General features: G+C 41.4%; 3 protein-coding genes across 5 annotated transcripts in view; 1 reads left to right on the top strand and 2 right to left on the bottom strand.

Moving 5' to 3' along the window:
• Positions 1 to 25,325, top strand: part of dnajc17 (DnaJ (Hsp40) homolog, subfamily C, member 17) — a 48,136-nt gene that overhangs the window by 21,343 nt on the left and 1,468 nt on the right. The window contains exons 9-14 of one of the 2 annotated variants that reach the window (XR_008573420.1): positions 439 to 519; positions 1,319 to 1,426; positions 16,849 to 17,033; positions 17,151 to 17,178; positions 17,483 to 17,576; positions 22,573 to 22,704. Coding sequence is in view for 1 of the 2 variants with exons in the window: in XM_054796514.1 (XP_054652489.1) it covers positions 439 to 519; positions 1,319 to 1,426; positions 16,849 to 16,974 (315 nt within the window). In the remaining variant the exon portion in view is untranslated. Of the gene's footprint in view, positions 1 to 438; positions 520 to 1,318; positions 1,427 to 16,848; positions 17,102 to 17,150; positions 17,179 to 17,482; positions 17,577 to 22,572; positions 22,705 to 25,325 lie in introns of those variants that run through there. The other variant, XM_054796514.1, reaches the window with a different exon arrangement.
• LOC129192455 (cdc42 effector protein 3) lies at positions 4,619 to 8,940 on the bottom strand. 2 transcript variants are annotated; one of them, XM_054796516.1, is made up of 2 exons: positions 8,497 to 8,940; positions 4,619 to 7,202 (listed from the first exon to the last, which is right to left on the bottom strand). In XM_054796516.1, the coding sequence occupies exon 2, from the start codon at positions 7,071 to 7,073 to the stop codon at positions 6,450 to 6,452; it is 624 nt and encodes a 207-aa protein (XP_054652491.1). In that variant the 5' UTR covers positions 7,074 to 7,202; positions 8,497 to 8,940; the 3' UTR covers positions 4,619 to 6,449. The 2 variants fall into 2 exon arrangements, with proteins under 2 accessions (XP_054652491.1, XP_054652490.1); XM_054796515.1 differs by lacking the exon at positions 8,497 to 8,940 and adding an exon at positions 8,262 to 8,477 and having other exon boundaries at positions 4,620 to 7,202.
• gchfr (GTP cyclohydrolase I feedback regulator) lies at positions 21,498 to 24,331 on the bottom strand. The gene is made up of 3 exons (XM_054796517.1): positions 24,165 to 24,331; positions 22,786 to 22,880; positions 21,498 to 22,210 (listed from the first exon to the last, which is right to left on the bottom strand). The coding sequence occupies exons 1-3, from the start codon at positions 24,198 to 24,200 to the stop codon at positions 22,081 to 22,083; spliced, it is 261 nt and encodes an 86-aa protein (XP_054652492.1). The 5' UTR covers positions 24,201 to 24,331; the 3' UTR covers positions 21,498 to 22,080.

Raw genomic sequence — 25,325 nt, 5'->3', positions numbered from 1 at the left:
CATACATGTCCTTGTGCTGCTTAAAATAATACCTCTTCATTGTTTTCTTTTATTTGGGGGTATGAGGATGTTATGTTCAGTACTTTGTATTTTACAAACCCACCCCCTTTGAGAGTTTCTTTTGTCACTGTTGGCCTGCTCTGGAGCATTTACATTCCTAGACATTCTCATTTCCCACAAAGCTGCATTTTCATAGTAAATTCTGAAAGGTCAACTTCTTCCTTCACTTTACTACCAAGCCTTTGCTTTTGGCTCAGATCTGGATAACCATTGGATGGATGGAAGGACCGTTCTGAGCACATGCAGTTCTAGTTTGAATATCACATGGTACAATGTGTGTTTAGTCAGCCTTCTTTGCATCTGTTACAGAGGTCAGTTAAAATATGAATTTACTGTACATTTATCTGCTCTTCTCTTTCCTTCTTTGCTCATTTGTAGTACGGAGATGTTTTGAATGTGATCATATCAAGTAAGAAGCGAGGAAGCGCTGTGGTTGAGTTCGCAACTGTGAGGGCAGCTGTAAGTACCAAACTTTTCTTCTGACAGTTTGTATTTATTTTACCTGATGCACGCAGTGCATAAAGTCACACTTCCTTGCATCCAGATTTTTAAATGTCTGCATAACTCAGGGCTCCAGAGTACTTTTTTACTAGGAACACAGTGGCCCCTAACTTCAAATTTTAGGGGCGCAACCAGAACATTTAGGGGCGCACGCCAAAATTGACTTGCGGAGTAAATTCACATTTCCTCTGATTTTCACTGTTACTGATAAATACTTGTACAATAAATGGCAACTGTCTTCTCTGACCATCCTGTTTCCGTCCCTACATCTGGAAGGCCTCTTTGGTAGCATCATATACACCACAGTCATAACATGTCATGTCATGTTATGACTTCATCATTATCATTGTCATCATATGTTGAGTTCAAACATAGTTTGATTTCAAATCAGTGGTCCCCAACCACCGGGCCATGGCCCGGTACCAGTCCATGGGCGGGGCTGAACTACCGGTAGTCTGTGGAGAACTTTCAGAAGCACCAAAACATGTGATTTTACCCATACAACATTTCTGCCAGTCACCTGGTATCTAGACACATTCTCTGTTGCCTCTGCCTGCCTATCTTCAGGTTCCAGTCTTGATTTGGGATGGTTACATTCCATTCTGTTACTGAAATCCTAGTAGAGTAGAGATGTACATTAAACATTTAATTAACCAATATACTGTATCTTTTACCTTGTCTTATTTATAGAAGCACAACATTGTATTCCCCTCCCCACCATGATATCAACATGTAATATAATGTATTTGATATCTAGGAGCTGGCAGTGAAGAATGAAAGTGGCCGGAGTGAAAACCCATTGAAGATTTCCTGGCTTGAGGGACAACCGGAAGCTGCTCCTGCATCTCAGTTCATGTCTACACAGGTATAGCTATACAGTAACCTAAAAATGTTCAGAATTCTCTCCACTTCTTATGATGTACACCAGTGTTTTATTAGAAATATCTCCCCATACATACTGCTTTCAACACAAACACTATTTGCTAAACACTGTCCCGCCAAAAGCGGTATGTAAACTTCTGTGGTTTTATTTTTGTATCATTGGCGCAAAGAGTGCAACCAGCCTTGTGCTCCTCTTGCCTGGCCTGGAACAGTTTGTTTGGTGCAATGATCCTCCGTTTATTTGCTTTGAAGTAGCGAGGCTATGGGCCAGTACTGGCTTGAAGCCTCTGGGTCCGCTGGTCATTAGTGGTGCTGACCTGAAGGGCCCCTGGAATGTTGCTCTTCGCCTAGTAACCCAGATGGTGCACTGTGCTTATAATTACTTGGCACACAAAATTAAATGGTAGCACTGGGCCCCTGAAACTGAAACCGTATTTTTGATTATTTAAATTTCAGTGTCTGTGGAGTTGAGAGAGGAAATTACGTAACTGCAATATGCAATCTTTAGAGATTTTTCTTACTGCATCGACTCTTACCTGCACACATCAAGTGCGTAAAATAAATTATTTAAATTGTCAAATCACTTCTGTGGGTCTCCAGAGTTAACAAACTGAGTTTCACCCACCCCTCAGACCCCCACTGCCATGGGAGATTTAGGCTGAATCCCAATTATACACAGGCTGCACACTGGGAATTGTTAGACTAATCTTTTTAAATGTTATTATAGTAACCTAGTTTTGCCTTACTGATATCTAAAGCTGATTGTGTCATACATTTTAACTCTGCTCCTGAGACTGAAAACAACACCGTGGTAGGGGGATTTTCAAATTAGTCCTCTCTGAGATGTAGTCTCACTAAGGAGGCCCTACATGACATAATGTTGATCCACATCTGGTTTCAGGTCAGTGGCCAAAACCTTAGAGGACCCATCTCATTGGATATATCTGAAATCAAACAATCAGATCCGTCTCCTGTTATTTATCCTGCAATCACCCTTTTACATAAGCCAGCTGCAAACACACAGAGAATCCCTGGTGAGGGATGGCTTCTCTAACTTCATCAGTCCAAATGTAGTACTCTCTACAGGGAGAACACACACACACAGGACTTCAGCGTCATTGTCAGTTACTGTTCTGCTGTACCTGTAATGAGTCCGGGCCCAATGATGACACCTAAAATAGTAGGGACTGTACATTTCCCTAGACTACCCTGCCTTAGCATCATGAGGCTTCTAATGATTAATGTAGCTTAGTCTCTGGAGTTGTGCACTGGAGTGTCCCAATGCTTACACACACACGCACACACACACACACACACACACACACACACACACACACACATCTGCTGTCATTGTTGTGCTTTTCCAGAAATCAGATAAGATTCAAACAGGCCCACTGTTGCTGTCACCCAGTTCATGTTACTATGGATGTTAAATACATGAAAATATTGGAAAGGAAACGTTTCCAACTTATATGGAAATCTTCCAATTGTCATGATTTAAATCAGTAAATGTGTTTTAAGTTTGTCTCTTTTAATAAGTAATTAATATGTACTTTATATCATCAAACAATCTCAGAATTTTGTAAAATTTTGAATGAACCTGATATCTTACTTTCAATCATTATAATGCAATATCACACAAACCAAACTGTGTACCTTGTTTCTGTGCAAAAGTAATGCTTATGCACCAGTGCCAGTGTCTGCTACATATTTTGATTAGGGATGAATTGTGTCATCTACTATCGTAAACGATTCACGTTTGCACATGCCCATGCTTGATTCTTCCCTCTAGAACTGCAGAGGCATTGCCGACTTGTCATGACACAAACCAGATGCAGCATTTCAGCCTCTCTGGGATTGTTTTTCCAGCTTGTCAAATTGCTAGTGCTTGAAAATGGCACTTTCACCCACATTAGCCCTTAAAATCTGAAGGAAATGCATTTTATGTAAGGCATCAAGTGCATGAGACAAGCTGATCTTGTAGTAATACAAGTAAAGTGCTCAGTGGTCCAGTGTTGGTCAGGCTAAGTTCTGTATAGTTTATTCATCCAACAGCATTCAGGAAAAAAGACTACCGGTATTTTTAAATTCTGGTAGCTTGGTAGCACGGGATCATCTAATTTTAGAAGGAGATCTAAGTGCAAGTGCGTGTTACCTTCTTAGCAGTGTTGCTATGATTGTGTTCCAGGGTTTTATAGCGAGAGCAGGAAATCCAACAAGAATTTATCATGATTTTGTTTGGATGTAGTGTAATGCAGTCAACAAGCTTGTTTTTTCATTAGCACATTTTCTATAAAACATTATGCTCCAACCTTGTGTTACATAATGTGTTTTCGGTACAGCATGTCCACCATGTTGGTGGAGTGCTTTTAAGCATTCAGTGTCACATTGTTTTGGAATATATTGCTCATTTTTCCTACACATTTTTTTACACATTGCATTCTGTCAATATATTGTATATACTACGGCCCTCAATAAACAAAAGTCCTAGTTTATAGAAAGAAAACACTGGTTTAGATTAGTGTGAAATATAAAGAGATGTTTGCATTTTTTCGTTAAAGATGTACAAATTATTGCGTTACAGCCTGTTCTTTGTGACTGTGACAAGGAATATCTGTTTTGGATTGCATTGGTCTGAAAAAATGTTCTGACATAACTTGATAGACAGCTCAAACAATATCACTTTCACAAAACGCCCATGCGTATGTGAAACCTCGCAATATATTTCAGTAGCATCACGTTGTTCTGGGAGATGTGATTAAAATAGAAGGACACATCCTTCATTTGCCAAAACAATATTTTTTGTGTTTAGTTAGTCACTGACAGAATTGATTAATCAAAAGAGTTACGTGAGCGAGAGATGGTAGTGCTTTTGGTATTCTGTGTGACAGCAAGTTTAGATATTTGGATGGAGAGAAGCAGTACCAGATGTGATAACTGGACCGCAAGCCTTGACCCTCTCTTGTCCCATCAATCATGAGGCTGACCACTTGTTGAGCTATAGTTTATGCCATTCTCCATTCTCGAACAGTAATGCCTACAGTATGCGACTACAGGTTGCATTTACTGCAGTAGCTTATTTGTAAAGACACAGAACCCTGCTTGAAATACCTGTGCAATTTTAGTCTGCTTCTTAAATTTCCCCAAGTGTGTCCGACAAAAAACTCTTGCTCACACACACACACACACACACACACACACACACACACACACACACACACACACCTCTCGCCATATAGCAGCCCCAGAGCCGTAAATGTATGTTATACATGTAATATATATAATATATATCTATATATTCAGATAATCAGATACCAAGATGTGTGATGATGTCAGTGCCATGCTTGTCAGACAGACAATTGTTTTTTGTAATGTGAAGTGTCAACCTAGACTGCATTCCCAGTATTGCGGAATATCCTTATACACAAATGGCATTCTACTTCAATCTATTATATCAAATTGCCAGTTCGATTTTATCCCCAGTTTATGTGTTATCAGTGCCATTTGTACAGAACAGCTACATGGAGAAACTTTTACAGGCAACGAGAAAGGGGCTAAAGACTCTTTTCTTCACGTGTTCTTTTAAAAACATTTTTAGATAAATTCCTACCCATCAAAGACCACTGTTCTAAATGTTGACAACAGTAATTTATCCACAAAACCATCAGTCTTGGAATTTGAAATATGCATTTTTTTTTACTTCTCCAAAATACAAAAGAGTATATTTTTTAACAAAAATGTTTCACAATCGGTTTTTCTCATTTAGAATAAAAGAATCAGGAACAATGATACCCAATTTAAAATAGGACTGATCCAAACCGATACAGTGCAGACTCGCCCACAACACTACTGTTTCTGTTGGACATGCATAGAATTCTAAGTCTTTTTCCTAGCAGCAGGACACTTGCGGTTGGTAAATGACCCGTGTGGCACTTTGGTATGTGGCTCATTGTGGCTTCACCCCACAGCCTTCCTTGGAACTGTATGCTAAGAAACTGACTGGGGCTGACAATCTGACTGGGGCTCTATCTTCTCTTCTTCATTCCATTTGTGCCCGCATTTGTATGTGCTCTTCCCTTTGTATGTAGGCAACAGTGTGTGTATAGAGTGATATCTAATCATATTTTTACATGTTGGTTTGTTTAGTCAGACGGTTGTGTTTAAATCCCCATCAAGACTTTGCAGCTGTAATTGATATCTCTGGTCCTCTTCCCTCGACACCCCCTGCATATGTGGAAGTATCACTTAACCATTTACCACTTTCCCTCTCGTGTGCCATTCACCAGTACATTGGACTTTGCAGCTAAGAAAACAGCCAGCACTCTGTTTTTTTCCCTTTTCTAAGGTCTTGGACCTGTGGTCTGGCTTGGTCTACAGCGAAACCTGCCACCACTGGTTTTTATTGGAAGCAGAGCTTCGTGTTTGTTTTCACTACATTGTTAGGAATGAGAGATGGGGGGTACCTTGGTGTACCTTTTAAGTGGGGCCTCTGAGATGCGTGCGGAGGAGAAATTGGCCTCTGCACACAACAGATTGGCAAGCAGGCTTAGAGCCAAGACATCACAGCTCGAGGACCTTGGACTCCACCCGTAACTTTTCATTTCTTAAACGCTACACTACTTAAGCCTTAACAGCCGTCAAGTATTGTACTGTGTGGTTGTGGGGTATAACAATAGTAAAGAAAGTACAGGAAGGTAAAAATGTACAACTCAAAGTTTAACATTCAATCAATAACTCCGTATAGGGAAATATCAAGCAAAGTTCCATCAGATGAACAAATCTTTTATGCTCATTGGTGATGTCTGTTGACATGTGTGAACTTGTCGGGTAATTTATCAGTATTTCTTGTTCATGGACTTGCTTTTCAAAAGTCACAAAATCAGATTTATGAGATGTGTTCCTTAATGAAGAGATAATGCTGATTAAAATGCTTTACAGTATGTTTGGGATAGAGTTTGATTCCTCCTGTATTATTTTTTTTGTCTTTGTACTGATATCCATTGTATTCATTGTTGTAGTTTGTCCATCACCTGCAGAACATCATCCAAGATGGAAGGACCCAGGTCGAGGCTAAAGGAAAAGCCATTGTCCTCCTCTTTCTGTTGCCCATCAATTTTGTCAGCGGTTACTGTGGAGTCTCCATCCCTGTTTGAACTTAGGTTGTCCCATCCAGCGCTGTAGGCCTGATTGGTCGCAATGTTCTTTCCCGTTTGGTTTCGGTCCCCCATTTCAAACTTTCCTTCCTCGGCTCCCTCACTGTCCAGCAGTGGCATAGAGCTGCATTTCTTCCTCTTCTGGCCTATGTTGTCCTGGTGGCCCACAGACCAGTCCGGGCTCTCTGATCCCTCTGCCTCTATATTCAGACGAGGGGGCTTTGGTGGCGGAGAGCAGGCCAAGAAGAGATTTTGTTCACTTTGGGAGCTTTGTAGAAGGAGATTGTGGCCCATTTTTAGGAAAGATAGATCTCCAAAGCTGTCCCTATTAGCGTCATTTCCAATATGTGAAATATGGCGGAAATCAGCCAATGGTAGACTGATCATGTTGACGGAGAGCACCTCTCTGCGCTTTGAGTTTCTGCTTGACCAACGACTAGAGGTTGGCTTTCTGTGTAAGGATGCCCTCAGTGGCATCTTGATTGTCTTTAATAAAGAAGTAAATGTTTTTTTATGTCTGATTAAGATGATCTCAGAAGTCCTTGAACCCTTTTGGAAGTCCGTCTTTGTTCAACATTGAACACTTAAATCGTAAATCATTTCCATCTGCAACAAAAAAACAAAAGAATTAATTATAATGGTGCACATTTCATATGTTCTGCCTTTTAGAACAACAACATAAACAATCTTTTAGATAACTTCTGTGCTAGTTATGTGCTCACCATGATGTGAGATTAGTTGGTGTCAGTTGGCTCAAAGTCAATCGGCAACCTTTGTTTAGAGCTTGCACCTGTTCCACTTGATTTGGGTTTAATCAAATTCAGTATTTAGCAGCTGTGGTGTGTTCTAAGCATGCTTTGAAGCTTTAATGTTTAAATATTTACTTTTCAAATATGTTTTTCCTAGAAAAACAGGTGTGGTCTATTGTGTATCTTGCAGCAAGAGTAGCAACACATTAGTATCTTGCATGCTCGTAGAGCTGTTTTATTTAAGTTTTTTCCTGTAATATTAGCTATAATTTGAAACTCTTTTTGCGGATTATTGTTTTCTATATGAATAATGTAAACCATTTTCAAAGTGGTTGGTCGCAATGTAACAAAAAGCAGCAAACATAATGTTGAAAGAAAAATAATTATTGAGTAAAACCAAACTGAGTGGACCAACACTGGTATGCGCATTAGATAATCGTCTCAGGGTCTGTGATTTCACCGTCTCCCAAACAGCTTTGCCCACATTAGAGCTGTGTTCGTGACTTGAAACACTCACTTTGTAAATTTGTAAGCCACTACAGCAAACAGGTTTTGTTGGCCCGTAAAGGTTTTATCGGCACTTTAGTAGCAGCGGGAGATTGGAGTGCACGGACACAGCAGCATTCCTACCCCAACATGTCAGTTTGGCCAAGGAGGAAACTCAGGGTTTCAGCCGTAAATTTCTGTCCAGGAAACGCTGGACATTGCCAAGTTTAAATTAGAGAAGCCCGTTAAAGCAGATTGGCCAAAAAACACTGTAAATGCTGCCATAAATGATCTACCTTTGAGATGCGGAATCTAACCCTTGAAAACATTAACCAACATTCAAAAGTAAATGATTAAAAGGCTTTTCCTTCCCTTTCTTACAGGTGTCTTGCATATATATTAATTCATCAAAAAATAGATTAATTCTTACCTATGTTGCCGAGCAAATACTGGATATTTGACTTCCTCGCTTGCACACTAGTGTCTGTCATGAAACTTGGCTGCGCCTCGTACCTGAACACTGACAAGCTCTTCTCTGACATGACAAGGCTTGTTCCAAGACCTCAGTACACAGCCTTGGGAAATAAACCAATCTTGATAAAATGGGTTTTTCCTCAGTGACACAATGCAGTTTTTGCATTGAGATGTTGAAGATGTGCATTTACCTTTTGATTTTCAGTCCATTTGATCTTTTCTTTTCCTAATCCTTCCCTGTGCCAACTCCCATTTTCACTGTGGAACTTTCCAGGTGTTGCAGTTGAAAGTCTTTGACCTCATGAGAGATAAACCATGTGAGGTCAGAGTCCGAGCGCTTCAAAGCCTCCAGGTAAAGGTGTTTTTTTAAAAGGTATTTGTGGCTTCACTTTACACTCATCCCATTCGAGGTTGGTTGCCAGACGTCAGATGATATCATCCAGATTGCGGTGTATGTTGGTTGTTTAGTCACAAGTGTCAACGCAAGTCCTGCCGGATGCTTGGCTGCTCCTGTTACCTGTGGGAGGGAGTGGGTGCAGCCTTGAAGCTGCTGATTATGTTACAGATCCTGAGATAGCCAGAAGTACACACCTGCTGCCAAGTGCACAGTGTGTTTGAGAGGGAAAGTGTGAGAGTGGTTGCATTTGAGTACTGCAAAAAGTTGTTTTTCAGAGTGTGCCATAGCGTGTGCGCGCCTTTGTAAAAAGCAGGAAGTCATGGTGAGTGAGCAAAGAGGCCAGCTACGCAGAGGAGGGGGTTAACTGATCTCTAATCTCCATGTCATTGTCCCTCTGCTCTGCTGATTTCATGATTTCCTGACTGCTGTTGGCTTGTCTAAAGCCCCTAAGTCTTACCACTCTACAGGCCCTTCTGCCTGACCGGAGGCCTACCGCTTCCCTGTGTAATCCACAGTATTGCACACAGACATGCGTGTTCAGGCAGCGAGGGTTGCACAAGAGAAATAAGAGCAAGCGATAACTGGTTGCACTGGCAATTCTCATGTCTCCTGTCTTTGGAATGTTATACTGATACAGGAATGGAAATTGTATCCAAATAACAACCTTTCCCTGTTGCCTAAATGACGGGGTAAAAGCCTTTGCTAAGTTGTTACTGGCAGCAATTGCAACTTTAGTTCAAATGGCTTTTCAGCTGCTTTTTTTTAAGTTCACATTTTTTATTCAATTGATTGATTTGAGGTTACCTACCACCCAGCTATGAAATCACGATCTTGTTTACAAAATCATGAATGAATTCATATGCATTTCTGTTGTCCTCTTGTTCACTTACGTATATGAAGCATACAGAGTGCAAAGGAGATGGACAAATGGTGTCTTTCACATTGATCCAATAAACAATAGGCCTGATCCCCTCTTGTACTCTCGCTATGCACTCTGAAGCCAGAACGCCACACTCAGTGACTCACGTAAATGAAATTATCATAACATTTACTTAAGACTGAAACAAAACATTTATGAACGTCTCTCGTTTAAGAAGCCCCCCATCATCCCCCTCACCCCCACCCCCACCCCCACCCCCCACACACACACATTCCCTCCATCAACCTATAACCACAGAATTGCTTTCATGCTCTCGTCTGCAATCAGGCCCAAGAGCTAGTGTTATTTGAGGTATTTGGGAATGAGATCACATGGCCCCCGTCTGTTAGGTTTGTTGTCATGCTATGTATCTTCTGGGCCGATGCCTTTAGCCCTGACTGGATTTCTGCGTAAGCCTTCTTACCATAGCGGCCAGTGTGGTTGATGCAGCTATGTTGGGTCTGAAATCTGGGATGCTGCGTATTTTTGTTGTCACAGGACAAAAACTGTTTCCACATATTGCTTTGACTGGTGCAAGAAGCCCAAACTGAGGCTTTGCTGGATTTTCTTTTGGCTGTTTTGTGTATCCTCCTCCTCCTCCTACTGTATGGACTTGAATGTTTCTACTTTGTTCACATGAGACACATTATTTGGTGGCAACAACCAGGAGTTTTGTCTGTCACCTTTCATGAATTAATCCAATGTATGGTAAACTCATGGCTAGACAAACAATTTTCTCTGCTTAAAATAGAGCCGTTCACTTCAGCAGCTGAGCAGTTGCCCAGTTTCTGTATTCATCTCTCAAACAATTTCTTTTTTTTTCCTGGTAGTTATCCCTTGTGATCTCATTCCATTGAATTCTAGATGAGAAACAACCCAGTGAGCATTTTTTTCATCAGTGCCTGTCTCCTGTGTGATGACTCAGGGCTCAGATGTTGATTTACAGCACTCCACGTGAAACTCCACAAAGAGACACTGTAGAGACACTGTAGCAAGACGGTCACATGACATACTGATGACTGAAGTAAAAAATCCAGGTTTGACTTATTGAACCTTAGGTTGAGACTCAACAATGCGAGACAAAGCTAACAGTGGCCTCTAATCAACTCAGTCAAGTTGGGTCAGGGCTGTCATAGTGGGAAGATGAATGGGCTTGATAATGAATGGTGAGACAACACAAATACTACTGCTTTATGTTGATACTGTTTAAAGGCTAACATAAAGAAAACATGACTTCTAAAAGACAAGAAAAAATCTAGTCCAGGTTAGTGCTAAATGAAGAGTACCAAGAAGGTACCTTACAATCATGAGGAAAAATAGCTGTATATGCCATATTACTGACAAGCAGGTCTGATTTGTATTTATTGTGGGGATGTCCTGATCCACATTTTTTGGCATCCGATCTGATTTTTTTTATAGAGTTGCCGATCTGATCCGATCCGATACCGATCGTTTTTGGGGTTTTTTTTTGTTTGTTTTTTTTAATCATAAGCTTTTGTTACAAACATGAATCCGATAAGAGATCCAATGAAACTCCATCCAATAAAAGACAAAATTGGGAAAAATGCGTGTGCAAAATACTTTTAGTGTAGGCTTAATCATTTGACATGGTTATAGATAAATTTGTGGTGTGATTTAAAATATATGACATTGTTTTTAATGAACGCTCTTCAACACAATAGTCATTTGTTGACGGTCCTGAGTATAAACAACCAGCGGTTGGAGCAGCACTTCCTGTGTGAACTTCCCGCACAATGACACAGCAGTCTGGGCACGGTGAGGGGGAACTACCGCTGTAGCTATGGAGCCGAATATCCAACGTCCAACGTGAAACTAACTCTACCACAGTAAACCGCGGACATGTCTTCATGGTTGTGTTGCATTTTCTTCTTTTTGTGGGTAGCGGGAGTCGATTGGCAACCAGCTTTGAGGCACATTACTGCACCTACCGTGGTGGAGTGTGGCCCAGAGTTCTAAACGTTATATGGCAATCGGATCGGCCCGATCTCATGGCGCAAGCCGATATTATCCCATCTTCAAAATACAGCGGATCGACAGCCGATCCCGATCCTGAAGATTGTGTCATGAGATCCCTAAACACCACGGCTTCCTGAAACATCCACCGCTGTTTGACACATTTGCAAAGCATGAGAAACTTCCACGTGACGGCAAAAAGTAATTGGCTGTAAGAGAAAAGAGTCCTGTCGGTGGTGAATAATGTCGGGTTTAAATGCTTCATTGAGCACGCCAGGCCTCACTGCATTATACGATAATCCATTGTCGATAAAACTATACAGCAGATGCATCAAGAAGTAAATGGGTCAGTTTTTCTCATACCTACTGTTGCTGACTGTTATTCTCTGTTTGAGTAATATCACTTGAGCATGCCTTTTCCAACATTCCACGCTACTAAAGAAGTAATAAAAGTATATATGATCTGTGCTGATGTGTGCTGGCTTGGTATCGGACGATATTCAAGGCTGCATTATCGAAGTCGGATCGGAAGTGAAATTATTGTATCGGGACACCCCTATCTACCACTGATGGTTATTGTACATTTCATGTACTGTACAAATTGCGTGGGCCACTATATTTTTGCAGTAACAGTGGGTGGTCATTGTAAGCTGAGAATGTACTGCTTTGTCTCCTGGCATGGAATCATTAGTAATTATTAAATGATGATATTTAGATTAAGAGCAGAGATTTCAAGTAAACAACATGCGGCGTGGATACGTTCCGCTAGTTTTTCTGCACATTAAGCTGTGTAAGGAACCATGTTAACATGGCAACACAGAATAAACAGACACTACCCGTTTGTTTATTTGGAACTTTCATTCCATCTTTTCTTTCCTCTGCTTATAACGCCTGTCCTCTTTTTCACATCTCCAAGGTTGAGAGTGCATTCTTACCAGTCTCACGGCCGTATTTGCTTTAGTGGGAAATCTGTTGCAATCAGAGAGGTTTTCCCGCAAAGCTAGGATGTGAAAGACATAATTTTACAACGAGGTATTGTTGGATATTAAAGAAGCCAAACCCCCACAACTTGCTATTCTGGGATCCTTGAGCCCATCCATCATACAGAGAAATGCCAGGGCAGCAGGAGTTCAGGCCTCTGGTGCCATTTCTCTTTTCAACTGTTTATTTCCTTTGCTTTAACATTTTCCAAACAGCTCTGTCCAAAGGCCTCTCTCCTGTCCAATACTATGACTGCATGCAACTCTGTGCGTACAGGTCTTCATGTATGTATTTTTTCCTTTTACTCTTCTCATTGCTACAAAATCATCAGTCCGCACGCAACAGCAATTACCTGTATGATGTTGCTCTTCGCTCTCTGGAAATTTTTTGTTTCAGCTGTGACGTGACGAATAAGTTAATATCTTGTGATTCCAAGTTACATTGTGCATCATGCTTTTAAAACATCTGCCTTGTGTAACTTTACAGTCAATGATCGGCAGTATTTACTAAGACCTTGGCTGCAAAATATCGCTGTCTTTTGCTGCCTTATCAAAGGCGTTCTTGTGCTGGAATTTTACTCAGGAACCAGATGTTCTCAGACGTGCATGTAAACGGTTGGATGCAGGAAGTAGATTTGGGACTTAATCTCTATGTAGTGTTTGTTCTTTACTAACAATAACACTGTAATTGACCAGACCTTTGGGGTTTTACGTCTGAGTTTCATAATGAGTAATGATTAATCCTCTACCATTTCCAGAGCTTTGTCTGTATAAGTTCACCTTGTTGCATGCGCGTTACCCTCGCCTGCCTGTTTGTTTAATTTAGGAGGACACATGCTCACTCATATATGTGCATGCAATCTCAAAATAATTGTTCACATCTCATAAATCATTCCGTCCATAGCCCACTGAGACAAACAGTTCTAGAAACACAACACACACAGCACCAAATAAATAGTTCCTTGATTAAATTCACTCAAGTGTATTAGAGGCAAAGACATTTGCCTGGTCACACCAGTCAGCCGTTTCATCTCTTGGCAACTATGCCTGCGAAGTTTGTTCTTGGCTCAGTGGATAGAGAGTTTAAAGTATCTGATGGCTTTAATGAGTAATCCATTGTCAAATACAACCCGACTACCTCTTGTGCTGCAGAATTACGACACAATAAGTGTGTAATATTTAATCTAGAGTCCTTGGCACGTCGATTCAGTTTAAGAGAGCATCCGTGAGGAAAAGTATGCATGCAGGCTTTTAAACGCTGGTGGCTTCCATGTTTGACAGCTTGCTCTCAACATGTGGAGTCTCTTCTTCACATTGTTAATCTTCGTTGTTTCCAGGTTTAAAAAATATATTGATTGAAAACAATCGGGGGATGCAGTTCTAACCCCCTTTTGTTCTGATTTCAAAATGAATTTTGCATGAGGAAATAAGGGAATGTAGGGATAAGAGAGAGAGAGAGATAGATACTTTATTCATCTCCAAGAGAATAATTACATGACAAAAGCTTTTAACTGTACAGACAATGTTTTAGCAACATTCAAACATACTGTTTAACATTTGTATCTCATGCAAACATAAGAAGTGAACCAATGTTTATAATAAAACGTTAAACAATAAAACACTACCTTAAATTAACGATTTGAACCACGCTTATGATAATACTGTCATTAACAGTGGTAATTTACACTTCTATGATCATAAAAATGTTAATTGAATTTGGTGATCAATTAAAGTTTTGAGTTCTGTCTCAATTATTTCCTGGGGGAGTAATTGTTTCAAAATGTGATCAAATTGGACTCTAGACAGTTGAGCTGGACTGTAGAGACAGATATTTCCTTAAAATATTTGTCTAAATTAAAGTACTGTTATAGCTTCCTGTTGGCATAACACCCACCACAGTAGTTCAGAACTACTTGAAGGACATACATCTCTGTAGTTTAAGATATTTTGTGTATTTTCCATATTTCTTGTTGCCCAAATATTCTGTAGTTTTGTTCCCTCAGCCCAATTGCTTCCATGCTTACTCACTGGTGCTCACACGAGTTTGTATTCACACACACACACACACACACACACACACACACACAACACATATCCAACGAAATGGTGTAATGTGCAGCTGATCTGACAACTTGTGCCGAGGGAGCACGGTGGCCACCTGCACAGCGAGCTGCCTCCTGCTGTGTCTGAGAGGTAGTGTCAGACTGCACGTGTGTGTTTGTGTGTGTTTGCACACTTTGACTCACAGCACTGGAGGTATTCATGATGTCATTACTGGCCTGGGGTCAATCCGGGGTGTGCTGTTTTGTGGCCTAGCCAAGTGCTGATGTCACAGAGCTAATTCTCAGCTTGTTTCTATGCATGTATGGGGGTGTGTGTGTGTGTGTGTGCGTGTGTGTGTGTGTGTGTGTGTGTGTGTGTGTGTGTGTGTGTGTGTGTGCGTGTTTACTGCCATCCAGCTTTCTGCGGTGGCCTTGTACCCGCCTCACTTGACTTTGCACAGGGCCCCCTTGTTTGTGTTTTGTGGTCACACTACTCTGTGCGGCCCGGCATTATTACAACACGCACATGCAGTATACGTGCACAGCAAGTGTTGAGTTTACAGGGTGATGCACTGGCTAAACATGTACATTGTTAGTTAGCACCACGGGCAAGGAAACATCCCTCATCCTTACAAGAAATGTGTCACACTGCCCAGAAAGCACCAGAATTGTCTAGCTAGCATAGCCTGCTAATGAAAAGGTCATACGTTTTCTGACTTGCACATGACCATAGTGACCATTAGAGGGCGGGGTGGATTTGAACTATCATTGCCAAAGAGGCAGGAGCATTTCCGCCAACTTGCTTGTATACTTGCTTGTATCCTGTTTAATTTGAGGATGCAATAGCTATTCATTCTATCTAATGGCGTTTGCGTGATATTTCATAGTTACGTGTCAGACAAGGGCTTGAGCTCACATTACTGGAATGATAATAGCAGCTTTCCTCAATCCAGGGGCCGCATCGTGAGGGGAGTCGGAGGGGGGGGGGGGACTTCCCCTCACCGACCCTCTCCTTTTCCTCAACACTTACCCTCTTTCTCAGCACATGGATGCTGGAGTCCCCGTGATGATTTCCAGATGCCTTAGTTCTGTGTGTGCATTGACAAAACCTACCTCTCCTCTTCGGATCACTCGTGCTCTCCTTCCAGACTTTCATGCACAGGCTCACTTGATCTCTCCTGCAGTACAATGTCTTGTTAAAGAGACACTTCCTTGGCCTCGCAGACTATCTGGATATGATCATGTACAACAATGGCTTTCTCTGAGGGTACTTGGCCTAAGAACTCTAAAAAGACAGTAATTTGTGCACATAGTCACAGTAATTACATCCTATTAAAAGCATCTGCTATATACTGTAGTCCACGTTTGTGTGCCATGCTCTGTGTGCCTTCTTATATGTGGCTTCTGTGATCGTATGCCTAAGACGTCTGGCCTGTGTTCCACTTTGCTTGATTAGCCAGTTGCCGCCCTCGCCGATTCCTTTGCTACAAGGAGAATTTCTTGTCCATTTTAGTCCCAATGGTCGCAACGCAATCAAGCATAGAAAAAAAATTTGGGCCACCATTTTTGGGATATAATGACCTCCGGCAACAGAATTACCCTGTCACACTTGCTCTGCAGGCTGGTGTCTCATGCATGTTCACCCTGCCTGTAGTCATGGTGAAGGTGCTTGAGATGAGGGTCTGCAGAATGGTTGTGAAATCAAACATACAGTGGGTGTTGGCTGTATTCCCCCGTTTGTTTCCCTGTGATGTTGGTGTGAGTTCATTAAAAGCGAACAACTTAAGATTCATGTCGATGTTGTCATAATGAAAGCATACAGTACAGGCCAAAAGTTTGGACGCACACAATACAACCCAGTGGTCCCAACCCCATTAATAAGGCAAGAAATTCCACTAAGTAATCCTGACAAGGCGCACCTGTGAAGTTTAAACCATTTCATGTGACTACCTCATGAAGCTCATTGAGAGAACACCAAGGGTTTGCAGCGTTATCAAAACAATTCTAAGATATATTATGAGAAATTATAAAATATGTCTAAAAAATAAGACATATTTAGAATTATTTCACACTTTTTTTGTTAAGTACATAATTCCACATGTCTTTATTCATATTTTAATGAATCTACAAAAACGCACTGAATGAGAAGGTGTTTCCAAACCCTGTGGTCTGTACTGTATATGTTCAATACACTGCTATGGGTCACCATGTTGTATCTGTTTTATCTCCAGGGCTCTCTTTCCAATGAGCGTGACTATGAAAGTGTGGTGATGATGAAGATGAGGCAGGCCGCTGAGCGGCAGCGGCTCATTGAAGAAATACAGAAGGAGGACGAGGAAGAAGAAGCCATGTCCTAGTGCTAGAAGACCTGGCTCGGCAACAGCCTGCGGCCAGTAAACGGAACACCTGTTTTAAGGTTTACTTTCATAAGACCATTATTTGCTTTGTTGTTCAGTGTCAAATCATGCAAATAAATCTTTAACAATCAAATAATGTCCATCACCTTAATTGGTATGCTGTTTTTCTCTTTTAGTGAAGAAGTGAAGGTGCTGGTAGGATAAGTTAAGTAATGTGGTTCCAACGATTACACTCAGGGCGCTGGTATGAATTATACTGCATAAGGTCTTATGCAGCCATATTGTATTGATGCCTTCATAACTGTGTTTGCATAAGCTGGAACACAACCTTTTACTTAGTTTCAGGCACATTCTAATTCATTTCACTGACCTAAGGTGTTCTTCGAGCATGAAGACATTGGTTGCATAATATTTAATGATACAATTTAGTCTTTGTTGAAATACCACACACAATCATTATTTATGACACTTTAATGTGGCTAAAATCCTTCCTCTATGCCATGTCCAGGTACTGTACTTGTCCAGTGAAAGCAGCTGAGACGTTTAGCGATCCAAGCCACAGTCCCCACGAATCAGCCATCGAGCCAATTTTAGAACACAAGGTAGAATTTTTTAGAACAATTTTTTTTATCACAATTCTTGCAGCCCCACGTGATGAAAAGTGAACATGCACCAAAGGCCTAGAGGCCCTTCATGCTTTACATGATTGTTTCTCACATTTAAAAAATTGTGTTTCATATTGAGGCCGCATTGGGTATTACATATACGAGGCTAGTTTATGCCGTTTATTCGGCTTTGGGCATCTTTTTTAAGATAGGCCTGACTATATTGTATTCTGTATTCAGTGTATGGACAAGCTGTATACACAGTTGCACTCAAAATTATTCAACCCTCCTTGTAATTACATTTATTTGCTACATGTACAACAGGCAGGGGTGGCAATTCTTGTTGCCCCCCCTGGCTCGGGGCCTGTACGTTGGAGTTTGACCCAGTGAACCAGAGGGTAGTTTCCCTTCACCTTTGCATGTGGAGGACGGCTCCTGACTGTTGTTTGCGCTTATGCGCCACACAGCAGTTCAGAAAATACCCGCCCTTTTTGGAGTCTTTAGAGGTAGTACTAAGGAATCCTTCAGGGAGTACCTTCTTCTACTGGCTGACTTCAACGCTCATGTTGGCAGCAACATTGAAAAGGCGTGATGTGGACGACCACCAGTGGTGAGGGATGCCGTCAGCTGAAGAAGGAGTCCTATTTGGCCCATGGGACTCCAGAGGCAGCTGACAGGTACCGACAGGCCAATCGGTCGGCAGCTGTGGCAGTCACCCATGCAAAAACTGGGAGGAGTTCGGAGAAGCCATGGAGAACGACTTCCGGACGGCTTTGAAGAGATTCTGGACCACCATCCGCCATCTCAGGAGGGGGGAGCAGTGCACAGTCAACACCATGTATGGTCAGGATGGTGTGCTGCTGACCTCGATTCGAGATGTTGTGGACCGGTGGAAGGAATACTTTGAACACCTCCTCAATCTCACCAACACGTCTTCCAATGAGGAAGCAGTGCCTGTGATGTTGCAGAGGTTGTCAGAGTCTTGGATGCAAACTGCCCAGAGTTCCTTAAGGCCCTGGATGCTGTGGGCGTGTCTTTGTTGACACTACTCTGCTGCATTGCGTGGACATTGGGGGCGGTGCCTTTGGATTGGCAGACCGGGGTGGTGGTCCTCCTCTGAAAGAAGGGGGACCGGAGGGTGTGTTCCAACTATTGTGGGATCACACTTCTCAGGCTTCCTGGTAAGTCTATTCAGGGAGAGGAGGATCTGCTGGATAGTAGAATCGCAGATTCAGGAGGAGCAGTGTGGTTTTCGTCCTGGTCGTGGAACTGTGGACCAGCTTCGTTCCCTGTGTGACCAGTGTCAGAGTTCACATTGCCGGCAATAAGTCGGACCTGTTATACCTAGAAAGTTGGACTGCCCTTTCTCACCGATTCTGTTAATTACTTTTATGGACAGAATTTCTAGGCGCAGCCAGGCCGTTGAGGGGTTCCGGTTTGGTGGCTGCAGGATTGGGTCTCTGCTTTTTACAGATGATGTGGTCCTGTTGTCTGCTTAATGTCCGCTGAATGATGTCATATGACTTCTACAAAGTGACGTTTATGGCGTGGTTGACACACGTGATCGACCCACACTACCTTCTCGATCAACGTAATGGTCACTCCTGGTCTAGCATTACCACCTGAATATAGGGCAGAAATTTTATTTAAAATCTTTTTATTTTTTTGTAAATTTCAGTAAATACATCTGATTACTTCAATCACTGGCCTGTGTTCAAAGTTTTTTTTTTTTTTCCAAAGTTGATAAATTGCACTTTACGAGCAGACTGTATCCTGACCTTTAACTTCTGCGTCTTTAACTTTCTGCCCAGCAAAACAGCAAATACTTTACTGAATTTCCTGGCCAAAAAATATTCTGGTATACACATGTCCATAAAACTCTCAAAACGCCTCAATGAACAGACACGGAAAAGAGGGATTTCTCTAACTGCAAGAAATTCAAGTTTAAATAAATAAAAGGCTTAAAATAAGTTATTTGTAACACCCCTTGATCATTAAATAGAACAACTGCCATTTTTCCACAAAGCGTGAATGGGATGATCCAAAATTTTTGGGCAATTTATCCATCTCAGTGTTTCCAATTACTTTTCTCTCATCTCTTTGCTTTATGTATCCATGAACCATCTTGAAGCACATTTCTCACTAAATGTGCCAATTCTGTTCCCCCAATCCATTCATTCTATTTTGCAGTATTACCCTTCTAATCAAGTTCACAATGCTCATGTTACCAATTTTGTTAATTTTTTCCATTCAAGACTACCTATTAGTATGATGCAGTGCAGTTCTAGACTTTTGCTACTATTGTCACAATAATAAAACTAATTCTAACTCTCTTTCTGACACAGCTTGCATGTTAAATCTCATTAGAGCAGGTGCTGCTTTTAACACCTCCAGTAGAGTGCCTATCCTTTAAAATTGTCATAAAATAATGATATTTTTCCATTACTTTTAGGTTTTATGGCATAAGAAAGCCTGTGCAGCAGCTTTTTCTGCAGATATTGCGTTATTTAGGAGCCACAGGGCAGCTTCACAGCATCCAGCTTATCCTTACCACTCCCATCTCTGCTCTGTGGCTTGGTTACACAATGTCCAGCTGTGGAACGTCGTGATGCGGTGGGAGACATCTGCTCCTCCTCTCCTTCTGCAATAGCCCCTCATCACATGGCTTTGTTTGTATGTAGACTTTTTTGATCAACAAGAACAAAACCCAGAAACACAAAAATAATATGTTCAAATGACAGGAGAGGATATACAACTACAGAAAAGCACTTCACCACCAGCCCAGTCGCTTGTGCTGCATGCAAAACACGCTGGTAGGATGAGCTTGTTGACTCAATCTTTCTTGTCAACAACACCAGCACAACCTTGATAATCTTCCAGGCATCTTCTTCCTCTCTGACCTACTCACGCTACCTCTGCTGAAGATGTCAGTGGATGCCAGCTTTGGCCAGATGTGATGCACCATTGTGCATTTTCTGGTTCTCACATTCAGCCTCTTTACTTTGCATCGTTGTCCTGCAGAGAGGTACAATGGGACTGGAACTTTTAGTGCAGTGGTGCAAGCTGCCGCCTAGGTCTGTCACGATAATCGATTAATCGAACGATTTAAAAAAAAAAACACAAACACTAACCAACCCTCTCCAGAACTAAACATGTCGAGGTAGCAACCGGAAACATCGGCTAAGTCGGCGACAAAACTTTGTTATTCTTACTAGCCACCGAATGTGAGCAGGAGCTCATGCATAACAATAGCCAGTATAAGCTAGCTGGGTTAGCTTGGTTTAGCGGCGCATGCTAATGCGGCTGTGTGTGTGTGCCACTCAGGCTGTGAGTCGTGCTTTAGTGCTCGTTAATGTAACCCGGCGTTTTAGGTTGGCCTCTGTCTTCATGCAAGTTGTGTGTGAAATACGGACAACAGCCACGGGTTCAAGAGGCGCTAGACAGCTATCTATCAAAACACATTTTCATCACACTTCTGGCCTTCAAAAGAAGAGCGGCACACATCCTGTCTAATAGAGGTAACAAAATAAGGGCGTCATTAAAAATAGCTTACATTAATAAAGCTGTTACTATTGCATCTGCAATTTTATATAAAAGCTCTGGTGTAAAATAGCCAATCAAATAATTTTAATTGACTTTGCCATGTCAACCCGACAGGAGAAAATGAACATGACATGACAACTACTAAATTATCTGTTGGTTGGTTGGTCTCCTACCCCCGATATTAGGGGCATAAAGAATACATGATTTTGTATTGAATCTGTACGAAACCAAAGGTTCCCACTCTGTACCCATTTTAAGTGAGGGAGAGGAAGTGTACATTCTGCGTTGCGATGCACCTCCACAAGCCTGGGTAGTATGACTAAAAATGGACTACATTTTGCACTATATTTTAATTTTTTTGGGGGGAAGTTTATTTATTGGAGTATTACATGCCAGTAGAGTGCAAGATTGCAACTGAAAATGAACCGAACCATGACCTTAATACCGAGGTACATATTGAACTGTGGGAATGCTGTACCCACAGTTACTCCACTCCCAGATACAATTATTTTGGACATAATTTGTGTTGTTTGAAGAAGGCCTTGTGTAAACACATTTTGGCTGAAATGTTCCTCTGTGTGAATGGACAAAAAAATCCCAGAGACACAAAGACAAACAAATTCTCAGGAAGTTATAGACGTAAAACGGGACAGCAACTCCTGTTTACTTCCATTTTGAGCTCTGTACAGGCTTCCCAATGGGGCTGTTCACATATCTTGTACAGACTACTATATTAAGTAAACTACTAATTCACATTTTTACATGTTTAACAATAACCATTTGACACATTTGCAAAAAATCATTTGTTAACATTGCTGCAGATACACATCCATAAAGCAGTTTGTATTCAGTTACACATGGACATTAAAACAATGTGACGCTCCCCATCACAATAAGTAAAAGGCACAAAATGCATACTGTATGTACAGGATCAACTTCTCTATGCAACAGTTTTTCATCACTCTATCTCCTTGTGAAGGCACCACACTAGCGTCTGCCCCACCCCAGTCATTGACAGCACGCGGAAGCCAATCTTCTCCAGCTTGTCCAGCACCAGGCGAGGAGGCTCGTCCACATGGTACTCAGAACTAAATGAGATAAACACACGGCGTTACAATCTACTGTCTACAGATGTCGAGGATGTCTTTGTCTTTCTTTTGTTTGGAAGGTTAAATCTTGTTAATTGCTCTGCTGTTTGTTCACTTCCCTCCACACCTTCATGCATTTCCCAGCAGCGTTTGAATCTTGTTGCCAATGACAACACGTCCCCGGTCTGTTTCCCATTACACTGACCGGCTTATTCAAAACGTAAAAAGACTTCCCCCTCTATCCACATAGGAGGTCCTATGCTTCCTTGTGACTTTGCTCTGATGACAGAATGGACATATTTATTGCCAAAATGAAAGTAACACTATTTTGTCCTTATGGAAATTTGGCATTGTGTTTACAGACCACCTGGGAGCACTGAAGATTGCAGCCATGGAAATAAGCCATTAGACTTTATTGTCTCCGAGTTGGATGATGCATCTTCCAAATATAATTACATCAGGACGTATCCCTTTGTCATCTTGTGCAGTAAAAGGTATTGTGCCAAACTGTTACCTGCCGCAGGTGCGTTTTAATGTCCACCTGCAACCATGGCGGCGCACTAAGCAGTACTCACAAATTGTTTCCCAGCACGGTTGTTTTCGTAGCTCCCAAGTAATTCATGACAGCTGGATCCGAATGCTCATCTCCCACATTGGTTGGCCCGTTCTCCTGAGAGACAACACATGTTTACTTTCTTGCACACGTTTGTTTGCTGTGTTGTCTGTGAGTTGTGCAACTCGAGTTTGGTTACACCTGCAGGTGTCTGGCAGGGGCGAATCCTAATCCTCAAAGTGGACCGCCTATAAATAGATGATCCAATTCTCAGGCAACCCAATTATGTTGCTTAAGTTGTGCAGGTAACACGAAAAACATACAATAAAGTATTATCTTTTAATTACAATGACTTTTTTCTGATAGTATGCTTATAATGAATGTTTATGCATATATATTATGCAAGTATACACTAATCGCCAATCACAATCAATCTAAGGAATCCTATCTATCTACCCAAAAGAATGTACAGTGTGACACAAAAAAATGGAATTTTTAAGAAGTGCCTATTGGCAGACATGAGCAAGTAAACACTCCGCCATTTTAGTAACCATGGATCAGTGGAACGGGCAACAGCGTGCGTTAGCCATAAAAACGTTTCATGAAAACATGGGATGATCGGGCCTTATTCTTTTTTTAAATGAACAGGGGATCTCAGTCACTGTCACCGCGAATCGTTACGTGGAGATGTTACAATCCTTTGTTACACCTGAATTGAAAATTTTCCACATGTTCAAGAAACCTGGTTTCAACAGGATGGAGCGACATCACACACCGCATGCCAATCATTGGCGGCGTTGCGAGAATTGTTCAGTAACCGTGTGATTTCAAGATTCGGTAACGTCCGAGTGTACACGACTCGACCAAGAACTCTGGATGAGTTAAAACCGAGAATTCAGGATGAAATTCACAGTATCCCAGCTGACATGTTGCAGCAGTCAATGAGGAATCTCAAAGAGGAATGCATTCGTACAGGAGGACGCCATCTACAGGACGTATAGTAATTAAAAAAAATTAAATTCCATCATTGTTTCTTAAATGGCATGTTTAAGGTTTCAATTACTATGAATGAAATCTTTTTCTTCCATAACTCTTGGTTTTATTGGATTTTTAAAAAGTTCCAGCTTTTTGTGTCACCCTGTATAACTTATATACTATATATATATATAAATATATATTTCTAATTTATGGCCCAATGGACAATCTTGTTCTTTCAACAGTTTCAATTCGTTTTTTTCTACATGCAAATTACAGAGCCTTTGCATTGCTATAATATACACATGACGACCAGCACTGATTTGCAGCTACACTGTTGCAATGCCACTTAAAAAGCGGGACTTGTAGCTCCACCCTCACTGAGAAAGCACAACACCAGACATAAGCAGCCATGTATTTACGCACCAGTCTGATCTGCGTGCTGATGAGCATGTACGGCATGTCTCCCGCCTGAATTCACACCGCTATTCCCCAGAGGAAGGTTCCGTCTCAGACGCGCCAGTCCTCCTCTTGCAAGTTGCGCTTCTGCTGACAGTTCTGCGCAGAATGCGGAAACACCCACCGCAGTGGACCAATCACAACGCGCCTCTCCGCTACCGTACAGTCATCAGTATGGAAGCAAACAAAACAACATTTATTTCAAGCAAATCCGTATGTTCAGTATCTTCCATGTTCTAGGTCTATTTACACTCACTGGACACTTTATTAGGTACACTTGCTCAATCTAAAGAGATCCAATACAACAGCAGTGCCAAAAATTGCTAAGATATGAATGCTCTGTTTTATCAGAGGTATGCTATACTCCTTTAACACGGTGCTGAACCCCACCTAAAATATTATTAAGCCCCCCTAAATAATTTAGTGTTGTTTTATTACAAGAAAAATCAGAATATGACTTTAAATATATAATAATTATGACATATGTCATTATTCGCTTAAATATGAGCATAAATTTGTTTCCCTTCACTTCATAGTATAAGGTATTCCATTCCACTTGTTCAAATAGTGGTTCTCAACTGGTGGGTCACAGGTCTTTGCCTGGGCATAAATAATGTAATGACCCAATGTCAGTGACTGCACCTCACTCTCTTGTCTGTGCTTTTTGTTTGCTAAGCTGCGACGAGGTGTACGCATAGGCAACGGCGTTCATTTATTTTAAAACCTGAAGTATACTGAAGTAGTGGGGTGATTTACAATATAGCCAAGCTATACAACATCAGAAAAAACAAATGACAATCATACATCTGAAGTATCAGAAGTATCACTATTCTGATTTCAGAATCAACTTTGGAGCATGAAGGGCTGGTGTTGAAGATTCGATTTTCAGGGCCGATTTTCGATCCGCACATTACTAGCACGCTGTTTTTAACGCATTTGTGGCAATTTCAAGGATTTTGAGCAACGGGAGTCAATATTATATCAACCAAATGATTCGGTGTAGGAGATTAAGAAGAAAGAGGGCATGAATTTTGGCTGTTTTGGGCGTGTGGTGGAACTCTGAGGCAGGTGTGGTGAGACACACCTGCCTCAGACGTTTAAAAATCATTTTCAGATGAGAACAACTTT

The sequence above is a fragment of the Dunckerocampus dactyliophorus genome, chromosome 13 (assembly GCF_027744805.1).
Source record: "Dunckerocampus dactyliophorus isolate RoL2022-P2 chromosome 13, RoL_Ddac_1.1, whole genome shotgun sequence".
Taxonomy (NCBI): Eukaryota; Metazoa; Chordata; class Actinopteri; order Syngnathiformes; family Syngnathidae; genus Dunckerocampus; species Dunckerocampus dactyliophorus.
Note: the sequence above shows the minus strand (reverse complement) of the source record. Positions and strands in the feature narration are given on the sequence as shown.

Bases quoted from the DNA above. Each gene is read 5' to 3' on its own strand.
- LOC129192455 (XM_054796516.1), bottom strand. From the start codon at position 7,073: ATGCCACTGAGGGCATCCTTACACAGAAAGCCAACCTCTAGTCGTTGG.
- gchfr (XM_054796517.1), bottom strand. From the start codon at position 24,200: ATGCCGTACATGCTCATCAGCACGCAGATCAGACTG. The intron at 22,881-24,164 runs GTGCGTAAATAC...GTTGTCTCTCAG, and splicing joins TCAGCACGCAGATCAGACTG to GAGAACGGGCCAACCAATGT. The intron at 22,211-22,785 runs GTGAGTACTGCT...TATCTCATTTAG, and splicing joins ACCGTGCTGGGAAACAATTT to TTCTGAGTACCATGTGGACG.